General features: G+C 35.6%; 1 protein-coding gene across 3 annotated transcripts; it reads right to left on the bottom strand.

The window, feature by feature from the left end:
• Positions 1-4,433: 4,433 nt before the first annotated feature.
• PGLCT (plastidic GLC translocator) lies at positions 4,434-11,186 on the bottom strand. 3 transcript variants are annotated; one of them, XM_021945759.2, is made up of 14 exons: positions 10,844-11,186; positions 10,273-10,543; positions 9,532-9,646; positions 9,239-9,306; positions 8,754-8,886; positions 8,579-8,678; positions 8,375-8,487; positions 7,262-7,355; positions 6,966-7,119; positions 6,739-6,885; positions 6,570-6,643; positions 5,615-5,703; positions 5,389-5,503; positions 4,434-4,873 (listed from the first exon to the last, which is right to left on the bottom strand). In XM_021945759.2, exons 2-14 carry the CDS (start codon positions 10,535-10,537, stop codon positions 4,691-4,693), a joined length of 1,650 nt encoding a protein of 549 aa, XP_021801451.1. In that variant the 5' UTR covers positions 10,538-10,543; positions 10,844-11,186; the 3' UTR covers positions 4,434-4,690. The 3 variants fall into 3 exon arrangements, with proteins under 3 accessions (XP_021801451.1, XP_021801450.1, XP_021801452.1); XM_021945758.2 differs by having other exon boundaries at positions 10,892-11,186; XM_021945760.2 differs by lacking the exon at positions 10,844-11,186 and adding an exon at positions 10,673-10,817.
• Between the last annotated feature and the right edge of the window lie 6,941 nt (positions 11,187-18,127).

The following is an 18,127-nucleotide window of genomic DNA, read 5'->3' as shown; positions in this document are numbered from 1 at the left end:
TTGCATATTCTAGTTGAATTGCCCTATCGTGCTCTTGTTGTTTCATGTCCATTTCAATTCTCATGGCTTGGTGCTTTGAAATGTCCTCCAAAAATTTAGATGCATTCTTGGTAGAATTACTCCCTCTCTTCGCCTTCACCACTTTCCTCCCAATAGGCCTAGGCTTCTTTTCGATAGGTGAGTCTTGACTCATTGAGGAATCCATAGGTGAATCCGATGCCGGTGTCTCATGGAATGGCGTCTCGTTCAACACCACCGTCGGACCCGTTGGAATAATTCGGAGTCTCTTACAATTCCTCACTGCCTCCCAACATTGGGTATGATTGAAACTTTTTTTGCCTTGCCCAGTAGCACCAAACCATATTTGTGCTTGCATAATCTATATAAAAAAATAATGGAAATGCAACAAACTTTAAAAAATATTGGCAATGAAACATGTATAAAATAATAATAATGGAAATGCAAGAAATTTTAACAATTTATTAGAAATGCAATAAATATTAACAAAATATAAATATTACAAGAAACATTTAAATAAATATTGGAAATACAAGAAATATTAATAAAATATATAAATTGCAAGAAACATTTAAATAAAAATTAATATGACATAGAAATTAATAAAACGAAAATTACAAATAATTTACCTCATTGCTAAGGTTTTCCTCGCTTCTATGGTTGTCCATCCCTTTTGCCAAGGCATCTCTCCATTTCGCCAACTCTTTATTAAGAATTTTCCACCTACTAGATAATGCCATTTCCGTACGGGTCGAACCAATTGCCCTTTCACAAAATTCCTGATTAATTTTTTTTCCACATATGACAGAATTTCATCTCATTGCCCATTACGGGACAATGACTAATTTGGACCCAACACTCACACAACAAAACATCTTCCATCGTGCTCCATGCCCCTCCGATTTCATTAGAAGAACCCATAATATGATAGAGAAAAATACAACTTGAAAGTGAAAAAAAATATTGAGTAGAAGGAGAAGAAAATGTATGAGGATTTGGTGTTAAAAGTGAAGAGTATTGGTTGGTATTTATAGAAAACAAATTCAGTATTTTTTTTGTATTTTTTAAAAATATTTCCGATTTTTTTTCAATTTTTTATTGCACAAAAATTGGCTGCCGTTGGATTTATGGAAAACATCAGATCGGAGAGCCCAGCTCACGCCACGTGGAAGCTAGCCGTTAGGGAACTGTAGCGGGCGCATCAAATTTTTTTTAACGTTGGCGAGTATGTTGCACATGCCAACGTTAAAAAAATTTGAACGCCAGGGCTGACGTCAGCGCGCACATCATCTCCAACACGCGGGCTGGCGCTCGGGCCAACCTTCCCCTCGGGCCAGCCCAGTTCGCTGGGTCCCACTCCTTGCCCGAGCCACTTTTTGTTGCTGGAAACAGCATTTTGGGCTTGCCCCTAGCACTCCCCCAGGTCCCCTTGCTGGAAATGCGCTTAGAGCAACTCCACCAAGGAGCCCAAGCCTGGGGCTGGGGGGAGGCCACGCCAAAAATCCAGTTCCAGCAGGTCACTTTTGCCCGAGCTAGATGTGGGACCCACGAAGACAGACTGGCCCAAAGGCAAGTCTCACCCCACCTACAGCCCGAGGGGGAGGATGACGTCAGCGCATGCACGCGCCAACAATTAAAAAAATTTGAACTCACGTGCGCTGACGTCATCCCTGCGCGCTTCCAACGACTAGAAGACGCGTGTCTTCGCCTGGGCACTCCGATCTGCTTCTCCTCCTCCAATCCAACGGCTGGCCTTTTTTTGGCTATAAAATTATGAAAAAAAATACCAAAAAATTCAGAATTTTTTTTGCTATAAATACCTATCAATACCCTTCACTTTCAACACCAATCCTCATACATTTTATTCTACTTCTACGATTATTCACTCTTTACTCAACATTTTATTTTCTTTCAAATTGTATTTTTATTTCTTATCTTTATGGCTTCTTCTAAATTAATTGTATTTTTATTTCTTATCCAAAAATATTATCCAAAATAATTATTGAGGTAAAAAAATTTGTTAGAAAAACAAAAAAATGAATAGTAATTGCCCTTTGCCATGGCAACGAGTGGAAACACACATTGCTTTTTGCAAGGGCAACCACTATTCACGTGAATAGTGGCTACCCTAGCCCCCCCTAGTGACCCATTGGTCCGACCCGATGACACTTAAACCCAAAGGAGTGATTTCCTAGCCAAATTAGTGACCCACACACCTTTCCTGCGATTGTCGAACCAGATTTGGGCACCATTGAACTTGAATTGGAGACCAGTTGATCTAAGACCGTGACCTCCAAACCCAACTCGGTGATTCTCGAACTTGACCTAGTGATCCTCAAACCCGACTCCATGACCTTTGAATGCAACCCAAGAGTCACCTAGTCATGATTATGTTTTAGAATCACCAAAATATGAAAGTAGATCATAGAAATGTTTGTAGAAATGTCACTTAAACTTATACCTCAATTTTAATGTCATCTTAAAGAAAAATTTAAGAGAAATGTCACTTTGAGTTTTCAAAATCCATTATTTGTGATCTGACTTTAACAACATCCAATTTTCTATCCATTTTAAGGGTATTTTAGTCTTTTCATTTTCAAGAAAAAAAAAAGAGAGAAAAAAGAGACCACCCTCTCCCTTTCTCCCTAGATTATACGAGTCTTTTAGAATGGAACATTAATGTATACATAACATTTTGCGAAGAGTTATGAACTAATACTAACACGAGAGCCTCTAGATATGTCATAAAACAAGAACAAGTTGCTATTTTTTTTGTTCGTTATCTCTCCCGATTCAATACAACCCAAGGTACTATAGTTTTTTTTAAGGTAATTTTGTAACAGTTAAACCTTAGTTTCTAATGTGGATATACAGAAGATAATTTATTATTTTTCTTATAATGAAAAAGAAAATAAAACAAAACATATTTGGTAGCTATTTTTCGTTTTTTTTTTTTTGGTTGTATTTGAAAACAAAAAGACTTAAAACTGAATTGAAAAACCCAACTGGTTACCAAACAAGCTCTAAAACAGTAACTAAATAGGCCTACTAATCTGAAAACAAAACCAAATAGGCCCAACATTTTTTTAAGGTAAACGCATAAAAGTTTCCAATCACTTGCTCCCAACACAATCTTTTTTTTATGGAATCTTCCAAATCATACCATTGTTGTATGAGGTTGGATATACGCCTTCTCTCACCATTTAGGGCTCGTTTGGTACACAGGATTGGCTTGGACTGGCTTGGACTAAATTTAGTACCATGTTTGTTTTATCTAATCCTAGTCTTAGATGGGATTGCTAATACCGGGCCCACCAAAAACACCTCCTTAGGAGGGGACTACTAATCCCATGTCAAAAGGGAGGATTAGCTAGTCCTAATGGTGACCAATGTATAAAATGCATATATCATATTGTAAAATTAATAACATATATTATTATTATTAAACTTACTTACACATATACTATAATGTACATATATACATGTATATACACATAAATATATCATATATGTATATATGTATATATATACATACACATATATACATATATAATATATATAATATACATATACATATATACATGTATATTATTATTATAATATACCCATATACACATATACATATTAATACTATAATAATAGCATACGTGTATATATGTAATATATATTATAATATAATATACATATATTATACATATATTATATATATAATATAGCATATATATATGTATATTATATATATTATATACATATACATGTATATATACCCATGTATGTATATTATATATATATACTAGTATATACATATACATGTATATATGTATATTACAATATATATATATATATATAATATATTGTAAAATACATATATATATATATATATATATATATATATATATATATTATACCCATGTATACATTATAATATACATATATACACCTATATACACATATATTATATATGTATAATGTATATATATATATATATATATATATATATACATGGGTATAATACATACATATATATATGTATTTTATAATATAATATATATATATATACATGTATATACATGTATGTGTACATATATATATATACATACATATGTTTATATTATTTATAATATACATATATACATGTATATACAGATACATGTCACATATTATAAAGTACATATGTACACATACATAATATATGTATTTATACATATATACATATACATAGATAGTTTTGAAATAAAAAATAAAAAATCTAGTCCTAGTCCAAGCGTACACCAAACGCAGGATAAGTGTTATTCAACTTAGACCAAGCCAAGCCAAGCCAAAACAGTCCCTAAGTATAGTCCATGCCAAGACAGTCCCGTGTACCAAACGAGCCCTTAAGGTCCTGTACTCAAGTCATTCAATCTGACAACAAATTACGAAAATTCACGGTAGATACTAAGATATTTTATTCACATAGCACTCATCACCGAGTAGTATTGTGCACAGCTACGGAATTCCATAGGCACCATTTTATCTGGTTACAATCAAAAGTTCAATCTCTAAATACAGGACCCCGAGAGGTGGAAATGAACTAGTCCACATAGCATGAAAAGGAGTGATGGTGCCTATGCTTCGGCCAAAATCCAAAGCTGTTGTGAGATTTTTACATGTAGTTTGCATCATATCATAATCAAGTTGCAACGCTAAGAGCACGCTCTATTTCCTCCAATGACCGCCCTTTCGTTTCAACAACATTACCAGCTATGTACAAGACAGCAAGAAGACAGACACCAGCAAATCCGAGATACACTGAGCTGATCCCGAACTTGGTTACAAAGCTCAAGAAATAGAGGCCTATGACGAAGTTTGAAATCTGGTGAAACAGCATAAACATTCAGTTAATAAATGAGATAAGAAAGGTAAACCAATGGAGTATAAAAGCACAGCCAAAATAACCTTGCGCAAACAGGATCAATGTAAGCATAATATCCATATCTTCATTCGTTTTCATTCCACACAGAAAACAGAGTAAAGTTTTTACATACTTAAACAGGCATACCAGATGTGTATGTATATGCAAACACAGTTAGGCATGAATATATAAAGATCCAACTGCAGGTCTAGACAATAACACAAAGTCGTTGGCAAGATAAATGAATATCCTTCCTGCAATCAAGTTCGTTTGGTTTGACTTGACCAAAAAAAAAAGTTCGTTTGGTTTGAATTATTTAATTGCCCAAAAATTTGTCTTGCTTCCTGCATCTAAAATATAAATAACAGCCATGCTTTACTGGAAAGTCTTAATCCTTCAAACATACTGACTGGTTGGGCAGGATATCATAACTAATAGCTGTTGGAAAAAAAAAAACCTTTCCTATTATCACTTACCCAGTGCATGCCCAATGACAAAGAAACTGCTTTTGCTCTGATTCTTGAAGCAAATATCTCTGGAAGAAGGAGAGCAGGCACAGGGCCAGCGCCAAGTGAAAAGGACAATACATAGCTGTAAAGAAAAAAAAAAGAAAAAAAAAGAAAACCATGTTAAAATAGGAAATTAAGCTTTCGAATGCACAAAGAGTATGGATCTATATTTTAAAGGGAACCTCTGACTTACAGAACAGTCCCAGCAACAGCAAGGGGGCCAGAATATGGAGCCAGGACTTTCCATGTAAAGGACAAAGAAAGCAGCAACATTGAAGCAGCCTTAATGAATCAAGAAAGAAAAAATTATCAGTAATACATGAGAAAGAGAGGGAAAAACAGGAAACCATTTTTATCACAATTTCAGTTAAAGCAACAGCACTGCCAAAGCTTTTTTAAATGCATTGGGGGATGATAATTTTGTTTTTCAGAAAAATCGTCCACTCAGGAAGCCATTTAATGTCAATGTACAGGACATAAAGGAGAAATAGCGTGCTACGTTTCCATGATTTTTTCAACTAAATGAAATTTCCAAGCCTCATGACCTTTGTCTGCTACCTATGCAGACAGTGAATCTAAAACTGAAGGGGCACACATGTAGAGCACTTGGGTTAATGGAGAGGAAATTTCTATAATCATTAAGTACAGATCACTTTTAAATCATGTTGGAATGAATCAGCAATGTATTGACTCAACATTTCTACTTATCCGAAAAAGGACCCTCCAAGCCCTGACACGCCATAGAATTCATGGCCACTTCTGCAGCCACCAGCCTCACATTACTATAAGTGGTCTGCACGGCCAAGCCACAATGTACTACGTATCCAAATGATTAGTTAACAAGTGTACATGGACAAGAGCGGCAAGCCAATGCAGCTACTGTACTACTCTCAAGTTAGCGTTTCTACCAGACTGACCCATACATGTGGGAGCATAGTATTTGTATATTTACATATATATAGAGCCATGAGCACATAGTCACCAATCGTTAGGTTAAAATTCAAGAGTTAAAATTTAAACCTAGATCAATGCCAATAAATAAAAAAAACTTTACCTTTTTGTATTAATGTCTGCCATGTGTGCATCTATATATAAGGTATTCAATTACTTCAAACAAATTAATAGATCTATAATAAAAAGAACGCTACCATTCCACCGAAGCTTGTGAGTAGAAGACTTTTCCTTCCTTGTCTATCCATCAATGAGGATGCAACAGCTGTTCCTGAAAAGATACCATTCTTGGCATTAGCAAACATTTCATGACAAAGACGAAACAAATTTTCCAATCTTCAAAAAGAAAGATAGTGAGACACAAACCGAAGACATTTGCTGCTCCAACAAGAGCACTTGCTGCAACATCAGATGTAACGCCAGCACTGCGGAAGACAGAAGTAGAATAATAGACCACAGCGTTTATCCCAGCCAACTGTTGGAACAAGAAAAGTGCCGCACCAACACTAACAACTGCATAAAGGCATATGTCAACAGAGAAAAAGAAGAATGCTTAACATCGCAAACATGAATTCCATAAAATTTAGGCAAACCTTTCCAATAGCGGCTACTGAACAGATCAAACCAGCCAGCTTCAGGCTCTACAGAACCTTGAGTTGCTGATGTTAAGTCATGCATAACCTCACTAACTCTTTCTTTTCCATATAATGTTTTTATAGCCTTTTCAGCTTCAGAAATTTTTCCTTGCTGCAGAAAGGGATTAGCTTAGCACTTCCATTGAAAATAATTTTGAAGGAAACAATCATATCCAATTAAAAGCTGAAAAGAACACAATAAAAATTGCACTCATAAAATCTGTTCTGCTATATGATCGAACATTCTTGACAACCTGGAAAAGCCATCTTGGACTTTCGGGTGAAGCAGCCATTCCTAATGCCAGTAGAACAGAGGGTACTATTGCAACACCAAACATTGTCCTCCACCTGATAGAAAAAATAATTAGAGAGAGAGACAGAGAGACAGGGAGAGACACAGAGAGAGACAGAGAGCAGGAAAATTGATATTTAAAAATAGGAAAGATTTATAATACTGTTATCCAGACTACTAAAGTCCATAAACAGAGTTTCATATATTAATTTTTACCAATAGAAAGCATAATCAAGAATTCATTCAGTGTTTACCATAATTTCAAAAACTCATCCGCTTGCAGAAAAATATACTCTTGAGAATGATGAATAATTACACGAGATGAAATGAAAATCTTACAGTGCAACATTCTGTCTCGCTGGAATAAAGTAATTAAGACTGTAATTATTAGAAAATTGATAGATCAATCTAGCTAGGACGTTAAACTAGCCCCAATGACATAAGTTCGAACTTGTCAACAAAGGTAAAAGTTTCACCAGATTCTATTTTCATTTTCTGCCCATTTGAATACGAGGAATTTTCTATATCTCTACTGTTTTTAGACTTTAGTCAATAGGCTCTTTACCAGAAAAATTCTATATCAAACTCAAAGCCAAAAATGTATCTATACTTCATATATAAAATATGGGTAATGCTAGGATGACCACATTTTTATACCACATTGTGTACCACCTCTCTAATAGAGGTGGAGCCCAACAATACAATGGGGCCCACCTCTATTAGAGAGGTCGTACACAATATGGTGTAAAAATGCGGTAAGCCTAGCATTTTCCATAAAATATTAGCATCCAAACCTCAGCCCAGTTAGCCAAGTTATCACCTAATTTCTACTTCCACCTTCTTTTATATATGTCAAACTTCAATCAACAATGAGTAACTTTTCTGAACAGATGTTGGGTTATATAAACTGTCGCAAAAAATCATAAACACATACTCTCTCCCTCTCTCTCTCTCTCTCTCTCTCTCTCTCTCTCTCTCTCACACACACACACACACACACACACACACACACACACACATGCGCATACAAACAAAATGGTTCATAAAGAAAAGAAAAGGTGCAATAATGAAATACCATAATGGATTTGCTGCTAAAGGTAATCCAGCCACCAGCGCTCCAAGAATCCCAATACATATAAAAAGCTGGTTTACAGATCCAAGCGCACCACGAATTTCAGTTGGAGAGATCTGCGCATAAGTATATAGCGTTGGTAGGTGGTATAGTTAACATGTCAAAAGCCAACAATTGAGAATGGGAATGTATAAACATAACTAGTACCTCAGATATATAAAGTGGGACAATAGCAGATGTGATGCCAATTCCAATGCCAGCAAGTAAGCGGCCAACTATCATTGTTTGCACACTCTGGGATGTGGCACTGAAATATTAAAGAAAACCATTCATTAGTTTATAACACTCATATTAATGATATAGTTGATGGAAAAAGACAGACCATAAAAATGCTCCGATTGCTAGGGGAATGACATCTAATTGAAACGTCCTAGTCCTGCCAAACTTATCAGCCAACGCTCCACCAGTAAATGATCCAACTGTGGCACCGGCTAGAAGCGCACTAACCACCCACCCTGCAAAAGATTTTATGGTGTTGGAACTATGCAATATTAATAGAAAACAGTATACGCCAAAAACAAAAACCTAAATTTTGGGCGACATTATATGCGTTGCAGTGCAGTTAAGTAAATACATTGAATCTTTGAAATAACCTACAATACTTTTTTTTTGTTGAAAAATAATGATAGTACTTGACTATATATTCCTTCCTTAATTTTGTAAGTGAGTCCTCAAGCAATAGGAAAATGGTGAAAATTGCTTCATGTGACTCTAATATATGAAGAATACAAACAAGAAAACAAACCAGAAATGTTACTTGAGTTACGCTATTTTCCACAGATTAAACCGACCAAAAAGTGGACTTGCCTTGTAATACGGCATTTTCAGCAATGCCAAGATCCTTGGATAGGTACTCAAGAGCACCATTTACCACCCTGCAAAAAATACAGGCAGATGTCATAGTGAGCCTCACACATGATTAAGTATGCAAGATGTCATGACTTGTGTAGAAAGAAAAATAACAAGATGTCATGACTTGCGTACACATTCTGTGACCAGCTGAAACATAATATCTTACTTGACATGCACAACCTAAATCACTTGGTAAGGAAACTGAGACTGAATTGAGAATGTATTCTTGTAATCAAATTAAACCGTACCCCAGATGATAACCAAATAAAATGGCTCCAAGACAAGCAACACCAACAAATGGCAAAACTGTTCCAGAAGACTTCCCCTGAGGCTTGGAGGGAACAAGATTCTCAAGATCCCCATCTGCATTATATAGTACTAGTAAGAACAATAATAAAATCAAAACCCAATGTATAATGGCCCAGTAAAGTATTGAATCCAGTTTTTAAATCCCAAGGAAACAAACTTATGCATCCTCCTAAACTGACATGTAAGGTCATTCAACACCATCCAAGAAGCATCCAGATTGGTTACAGCATATACAGTTGCATAGAGACAGATTTTACTGATCTATATTTTTTTTTTGAAGATACAACAGATTGAAATGACTTTTTCATGGAGTGAGCAACAACAGATTTAGAACATAGTTTTCCAATCATACTCTTGACGACGAATTTCATGTAATCCCAACTGGCCAAAATTGCCACAAAACAGCTGTGACAGCACCCATTAAGAGGAGGTGACAATTAGTATGAAACAAACCCTCGTCCTCGCAGTCGAACAATAGAATGAGGCTAGAATTTGAGTAAACTAAGAAAGTTACATACATCACTAACCAGATTTGGATAACAAATAGACAACTAGAAGATCTTTATTGAAAGTAAAAAACAGAGACAGATACTATCTTCCAATAGAACTCACCATATTATTCTCTAAGCTAACAAATAAGCAAAAATGAAAAAGCTTGATTAAGAGAGCAATTAACAAACCAGAAGCCCGGGCCTGGACCGATCTGGCTTTCAATTTGGACATGGAAATCCCATCAAAGCCCGTTCTGAGACCTGCAAGCTTGGCTCCCATAGCCGCAGAACTGAGGCTCAATCCAGCGCAGCAAGTGCTCCCATCAGTCACGCACAGATTTCTGGACACTGTACTTATTCTATTTCTCAATTCACCAAAACCCGAGACCCTTTTTTGGTTTTGGACCCCAAATCCTACGCTCCCCTTTAGTGCACCATAAGTTGACGCTTGCATTTTTACCTGGTGATTAATTGCCCCATTGCCGAAAAGTCAAAGATAATAAAAACCCATTTAAAATTAAAGATTACAATACTCTTAAACCAGCCAGAACCAGCTATGGAATGAAACTGATTTCATTGCAGAAATTACCAAAATTAGGGTGATTCCATTGAGGAACAAGAACAGAGCACAGACAAAATTAAAAGAAAAAAACAATAATTGAAGATCAACAAAAGAAACCCATTTTGCTCGTAATGATTTGTAACAATGCCATTACATGGATTATCAGAAAGGAAATTTAGAAACCCATAAATTAATCACCAAATTGAAGTCGAGAATATCAGAAACAAAACCCAGAAAGCGATCTACCAGTCTGTGATGCTGTGATTTGCAGTTGGATTTTTAGTGAGAGAGACAGTATTGGGAAGTCCGCTGAAAATGAGTTGAAAATGGGAGCGGCACTATTTGCGTAGTGATCAGTTGCCACCAAAAACAACAAAGTGGGTGAAGATTTCAACACTGTTACTCTATCAATATTCCCAATTCCGATTTTTTTTTTTCCTCACATTTGGATTTGTCAAGATATATTCCATGAATATTAGAAATTTAATTATTGGGAATTTGTTAGCTGAAGTGAGTTACGATTTTCATTTTTGTTTTCCTTTTCTTTGTGGATGATAATTTCGCGGGATTTTGGATTAGATTTGGTTGCGTTGGAAATGTCGCAGGTTGCACGTGGGGACAGCAGGGGCGTGGCTTGTGTCATTCATTCATCGTGTGGCTTGGCCTCTCTCTCTAACTTGCAATTTGAAACTCCTGTGGTGGAAAGTACTGCAAAAAAAACACCTGAGCATTCAATTATGTAGTCAAAAAATAAAATAGGAGGGGTAAACAAAAGCCCCCCTTTCATCCTCGAGTTTTGTCAAAATTTTCAAAATGGAAAAAATTAGGATTGCTTCATGAATTTTAGGATTTTCTTCTGATTTACCTCCTTTACTTTTAATTTGATTCTGAATCCTCTAATCTTTTAAACAGATTCTGAGCTCTCTAATCTTTTAAATAGTTCTAATTAGTGAATTCTTGGTTCATTCGTTGTTTTTTTGAGATTATCGCTATTTTTCATCAATTTATTGAGAGTCTAATCATTTCCTCACAAGTGTATTTATGGTGGGATATAAAACTCACAATCTTACGGTTGAGCTAGTGTTGAATATATTTTTTTTTCAAGCTAGTGTTGTATATTGAAGGTTGATTTACGGTAGTGTCTAATGAAATTATGGTCAAGTTTCACTTTGCCCTTTGGAAGTCCATATTTAAAATAAAATAAAAGGTATTCAAGCGAAAGGGAAATGCAAGGCCGAGAGTAATGCAGAACATGAAAAAGTTGGTCCAAATGCATTTTTCCATTTCATGTAAGTTACACATACATGTATCTAAAAAATGAAAATGTGGTTGCTTAATATTAAGATGATTTTTTTTAATTAAAAATAAATGATTCACAAGAAAAAGGAACATGATGAAATGGGTCAAGTTGGCAGCGCATAGTTCGACAATGCGGTGAGAGATGGCAACATATTGGGTCACAGTTTATTAAAATATATTTTTTTAATAATAGTTTATATTTTCAGGTACAATAAGAGAACAAGAGATTGTTGCAAAGCGGAGGAAATTGAACCTCAAAGACAAGGCGGCATATGGTTCCCCCGTTTCAGGTCAGAGTGGGAAAGTAAATGAGTCAAAACAAGCGAAAGGTTTGATGATTAGATGCAACCTAGAAAGATTCCACCATACTGTGGAAAAATTGTCGAAGGAGAAGTGAGCATTAGTTACTGATATTGGGTTCAGTACATGGTCATATGTATTATGCACTCGCTTGCACCAGCCACTTTGCAATTTTTTGATTGAAAGGTTCAAACTGCATGACAATTTCCTTGGAATAAGTGTCGCCGACTTTGGACGTGTTATGGGTCTTTAGAACACCAGTGAGAATGTTGAACTTGGCGGATCAGTACAAGATGAAGAGGTGAGGGAGTTAGTGAATATTTACTGCATAAATGATAAAAAAATCATTACTAAGTGATTTAGTTGAGAAGTTCGAAAAGTGCGAAAATGCAAATAATGACTTCAAAGTCCAGTTTGTGATGTTTGCACTTGGCACTCTGCTTTGCCCCACATCTTCATTGTTAGTGAGTTGGAAGTATTTAACTTCCTTGAGGATCCCGGGGGAGATAAAGGGTAAGAATTGGGATGGCCATGCATTTAACTTTTTACGTAAAAGTGTTAGGTCGTTCGAAAAAGAATAAAGGTGCATATCTAAATGGGTCAATGCTTTTCCTCCAGCTATTCTACTTCAATTTAGTTGTCCACAGTGGAGTATATGTTGATAAATCTTTGCATCACATTGTGTCATGGGATAATAATTTGGCATGTAAATAAATTAAATGGGTCAGAAAGCAAGGTGGGTTTGATAGTCCTACTGTTGAGGTTGTTTCAAGACACACTAAGTTGGATGAATTGTCTGAAGTGAACATTGAAAGAATTTTTGAAAAAGTTCCATCCGCTTTGATTCCAATAATACAAGCCGAGGTGAAGCGTTCAGTCTTGAAAATTAGTGGGAAGTTAATGAGTGACGTGACTTCATTTCATGAGAAGTTAATGAATGAAGCGACTACCTTTAATGAGAAAGTAATGAATATAGTGAGTTCCTTCATGAAAGACGCAAGACATTATCTATTTGTGGGACATGGAGCTGTGAATGCAAATGAAGGGGACGAGGCATTGAAAAAGTCCCAACAAGGTGATGAGAATGTTGTGACCAATAAGGGTGAATGATGTAGTAAAGTACATGAGAAAAGTGTAGTTGACATGAACGATCCATCAACACCATTACCAGAGGGACAAAGTTGCATTCAAGATGAGGTATGATGAGCGATTAGGAGTTTGAAAATCAACAATAAATTGGTTTCTTGTTGTCGTTTACATGTTTTAAGTATGTATTTATTTTGATTACAACTATAGTTTTTAATTAAAATGGCAATGAAATAAATTTATTTTTATGTTGTAAATTACTTAAATGTGTTTTATTACTATATTTAATATTTGAATTCCCTTTCCGCACAGTTGAAAATTGGCGCGGAAAAGAGAAATGTCACGAAGTTGCCCCATGGTGATCAAGGTTGAATCAAAAAACGTCGTACAAGCAAAATGCGTCCAAGGCATCAGTGTAAAGAACCATGGGTTGACCCGACAATTGGAAACAGGCGATGTAAAAGATGAGGTCTAAAATAAAAATTGGGCCATTCAAGTTGAAACCCAGTGACTTATAAGATTCCGATTTCGACTTGTTTTGTTATTTTTTTTTTCCCTAATGACACTTCAAGGTAAATAATTATGACTTGTGAATAGTAATACTAACATCCAACACACTCCCTCTATGTAGTTGTCTACGTGAATTTAATTATACAATTGACTTTATCTTCGATTGTAGTAAGGAAATTATAATTGACATGGAATGAGGAAACCATGTGACCCGGGGTGAGTTGATGTGCTTAACGATGGAAAATTGGATAAATGACCAAGTACTTAATGCAAAAGTGTGTTATCTACAAGAAAAGGGATCAAGAAATTGGTACTTCCTCACATATATATTGGTACGTTAATATTTCAAAGTGTTGTGGTTTGTCATTTAGTTAATGGATTTAAGCTTAAATTATACCTCATTGTAGGATCAAGTTAATGCAACAATTGATAATAAGTTCGACTATTTGGGTGTCAAAGTGAGAAGTGAACACTCAAACCGGTTCACTGTAGGACTTAAGAAGTGCAATATGGAATCAATTATGTTGTGTTTAGCAACATTTTGCACTATGTAATATATGCATGAATTTCTAAGTAACTCATTGTGCCCCTAGATGTTCATCCCTATTTTTGAATCGAATCGTGAGTTATTGGTATTTGGTAGTGGTGCACATTGGTGAACAAGAGGTCGAAATATGGATACTCTCCCAAATCCTAAATACTATGCATCTGTTGTTATAAACAAATGGAACAAATTGTAAGTGAATTGAGTCTTTTTTTTTTTTTTTTGTAGGTGAAAGCTCTTAACAACACTTACATCAATGAGATTGTCACCGATTTAGAAAAGGGATGGGAGTTTGAAAAATTTATAATTGTGAGAAGTGATAAGGCCCGCACAGGAGAAAATGGATAGGATTGTAGGTTCTTCATTTTGAATTGGTTAGAAGACATTGAATGCACATGCCATGGTCCAAACAAGGTGAGTCGGCCTATATATAGTTTATTTTTGTCTTCTTTGTCAATAATAATAGAGATTGACAGGTTGTTTTGTATTTGCATTTCCAATTCGTAAGTGAGCAGGTTCGTTTTGCACTATCATTGGTGAAGAACCCAAACAACTTGCATCTAAAGGAAGTAATCGAGTCCGCTTGATTGAGTTGTTGACGAAGAACTTGACAAGTTGGCCTAGCATAGTTCCTTCATCTCTCGTTGTCCCATCACAGACAAGCAAATTACATGATCCCATAAAAGATAGACGGTTTAACATTTGCTCAAAGAGAAACATTTTAAGAATTAGGTGTAATTGCATGTACATATCTGTATGTACCACGAGAACCGACTGCATGCAATTTTCACTTAAGGAACCATTTCTTCACAACACAATTCTTTTTTTTTTTCTTCATGAATTTGTGGAAGATTGAGAATTGGAGTGAGAATGATAGGATGATGGAATTGTGGAGGTGAGGGTTGTTTAATAGAAACATTAAAAATGTAGTTGTTCATGTTAATGTCTTCTTTATTAAAAAAATTATATATTTGTTGTGTCAACTCAAAATAATCTATTTAGAAATATATTTATTGTCTACTTGAAATGCATATTTTAAGAAAAAAAAAACTAAAATGAGTTTCCCTCCCAAATTGGTTATGTCAACTTAATAAAATCTGAAAAAACTTATTTTGAAATACATTTTTACTCTAAATTGTGCGAAGGAAGCAATATATATATTTTGAGAAAAAATGTATTTTTGGTTAAGACTTATTTTCAAATACAAATTTTTTGTAAAAAGTGGAAAGCAATTACATAATTTTTTTGAACATATTTTTTCATGAAAGAGGGAAGGAAATACATATTTTTTCCTGAAAAAAGAGAGTTAATAATTGGCCCAAATTCCAATACACATAAGCTCACTAAACCTACTACATGTGTTAGCACTTTTAATTGGACCAAACCCAATACTATTATTAGGCCCAAAACAGTTCAATAAAACCAAATACCCAACAAAAAAAATCAGAATGCCCGATAATTTTTCAAAATACACACAAAATCCCAAAATTCTCCTAAAACACTTGTCATTCCCCCCACCTTAACCAAAGTGAACGCCCCAAATCGACCTCTAAACCCTATTCAACCCTCACCCAAAATCCTTCAAAATTTCTCAATCTGCAAAAACCCTTACCCCAATTCCGTCAAATACCCTTGTGTTAAGCTCATAATTTCATACATATACATGCCCTATTTACTTACTTCTTTTGCTTAGTTTCTTAGATTTCTAAGTTATTTGCCTCCCTTTGTGTGTTTTGTAGGCAAATAGAGCAAGAGAGCATAATTCATGCAATTCAAGCATGTTAAGGCCTAATTTGGATGAATGGATGAAGAGCTTAAAAGACAAACTCATTTTGGCTACAGCCCCCTGCCAGTCCAGTTCCGTAGGTCATATTGCAAGCTTTGTTTCAGCAACCTACATAGCTCGAATGAGGCCACATTCTTCATGAAAGTTGTTCCAATTGGTGTGTGCTATAACATATCCAAAATTCAGCACCATTGGATAAATCTGGAGTCCGTTACCTAGCAAACACAGAACCATGCTCAGGATGGATCTTATTAGCGCGGAAAATGAGTTAGCAATTTGTTTCGGCCTTAACTTCTTCCTCCGACCTTGGATTGGCCCAAATAACATATGGCTGGAAAGAAGACATTCTGAACTTCAATTTCGAGTGCTTAAAGTCCTAATTTGATTAAGAGAAGCCCAAGTTGTAAGCCCTTGAAGTTGCTGGTCATGCTGACCTCAGCATGTGCTGGTTGGATGCTTGGTCATGGTGAGCTAGGTATGAGCTATCATTTCTGGTTGGAAGCTTGGTCATGGTGACATGAAGATGAGCTAGGGCTGCTGGTGGGATCTATTGGTGAAGTGCATCAACCAATTCAAGATTTTCTAATACAAGTGCATCACCCAATTTAGATTTTCTAATACAAGTGCATCAACCATTTCAGATTTTATAAAACAAGTTTTGTATGCATTAGCCATATTGAATTCAGATTTTCACTTCCCCTAGGCCTATAAATAGGGAAGTTCTCTAAGCTTGTAAACACACCCCAAGGGGGGGAGCTCTCAAACACTTCTCTAGAGCTCCCTTCCCTTCTCTCCCTCAAATTCTCTTAGTTTCTCTTTCTAGTTTTCAATTGTTGTAATGAAATCTTTTGTGTTGAAATTTTCCTTAAGTTTTTTTTAGTTCCACTTTACTTTTCATTATGTAAATTCTTTTCTTTAGTCTCAAGTTTGATTAGTTTCCAAGTTTCAATTATGGTTCATGTTCTTATTCATTATGCTTATAAGTTAATATGCTAGTTTGAATGATTGATCACCATTAAGGCTTGCATGTTAGCTATCTTGGTTTGAATTAAGAGTATACACCATGCTTTAATTCGAATTGAACTATGAATAGGAAGAGTATGTATGGACATTCGACAACAGGGATTAGATACATGCTTGGTTGTTTAAATTGTTCTTCTATGCTTAATGGGTTCCTAATGCTTAATTTTAGGTTAGACAACAAATGATCAAATTATGGAATTAGGAACACAAGGTTATGACCACACACCATGGCTTAATCATACATTAGCTAGAATCAATCCGTTAATCTAATTGAACTTGGGAACTTATCTGCTTGAGTTAGTTATTTTCTTTCTTCCTTGTTTTATTTATTTCCTTTCTTTTTCATTTCTGTTTTGTGTAGGAAAAATGAATTGGACCATTCAATCACCAATCCTCGTGGGATCGACCTCGCACTTACATACGCTATACTACCGAACGGCTCGTGCACTTGCGAGTATCACAAGTTGAGGATGCAGCTTAATCCATTTTGGTGCAGCTGAATCTACGCAACACCTTGCAATTCATCTTCGAAGCCCTAGAACATAAATTCGACGATGCGGGTGAAGAGAGTAGCGAAAAAAAAGTCGATTGCGACCCAGGTTGAACCATCCGATGAGTCAGCCAATGATGGTTCCTCTGTGCCGGTGAAGTGAGCACTTGCAAAGTCCAAGAAAAGCAAGGTTTAACATACGACGTCAAGCTCGACGAAACAATTGACACAAAAACGAACCCGCTTGTCATGTGTATGTGTGTTCATACCAGAGAACTTCAATCATTCATCACCCTTGCTTCACGTCGAATTGGAGGAACATATCTCCTTCAAGGTATTGTGCTCTTGGTTCAAGATAATAGGATCCTGTTAACGTTTGTTAATTAGTTGGGACAAGATCAGAGGTTGTGTAAACCTAACCGTGCTTAATTGACTTTGATGTAT

This window comes from Prunus avium, chromosome 3 (assembly GCF_965620075.1).
Source record: "Prunus avium chromosome 3, drPruAviu1.hap1.1, whole genome shotgun sequence".
Taxonomy (NCBI): Eukaryota; Viridiplantae; Streptophyta; class Magnoliopsida; order Rosales; family Rosaceae; genus Prunus; species Prunus avium.
The sequence above is the reverse complement of the archived record's forward strand: the minus strand, read 5'-3'. Positions and strand labels throughout refer to the sequence as shown.

Coding starts and splice junctions, on each gene's coding strand:
- PGLCT (XM_021945759.2), bottom strand. CDS start 10,537: ATGCAAGCGTCAACTTATGGTGCACTAAAGGGGAGCGTAGGATTTGGG. Junction 8,488..8,578: donor TCCCACTTTATATATCTGAG/GTACTAGTTATG, acceptor ACTTATGCGCAG/ATCTCTCCAACTGAAATTCG. Junction 7,120..7,261: donor GTCCAAGATGGCTTTTCCAG/GTTGTCAAGAAT, acceptor CCCTTTCTGCAG/CAAGGAAAAATTTCTGAAGC.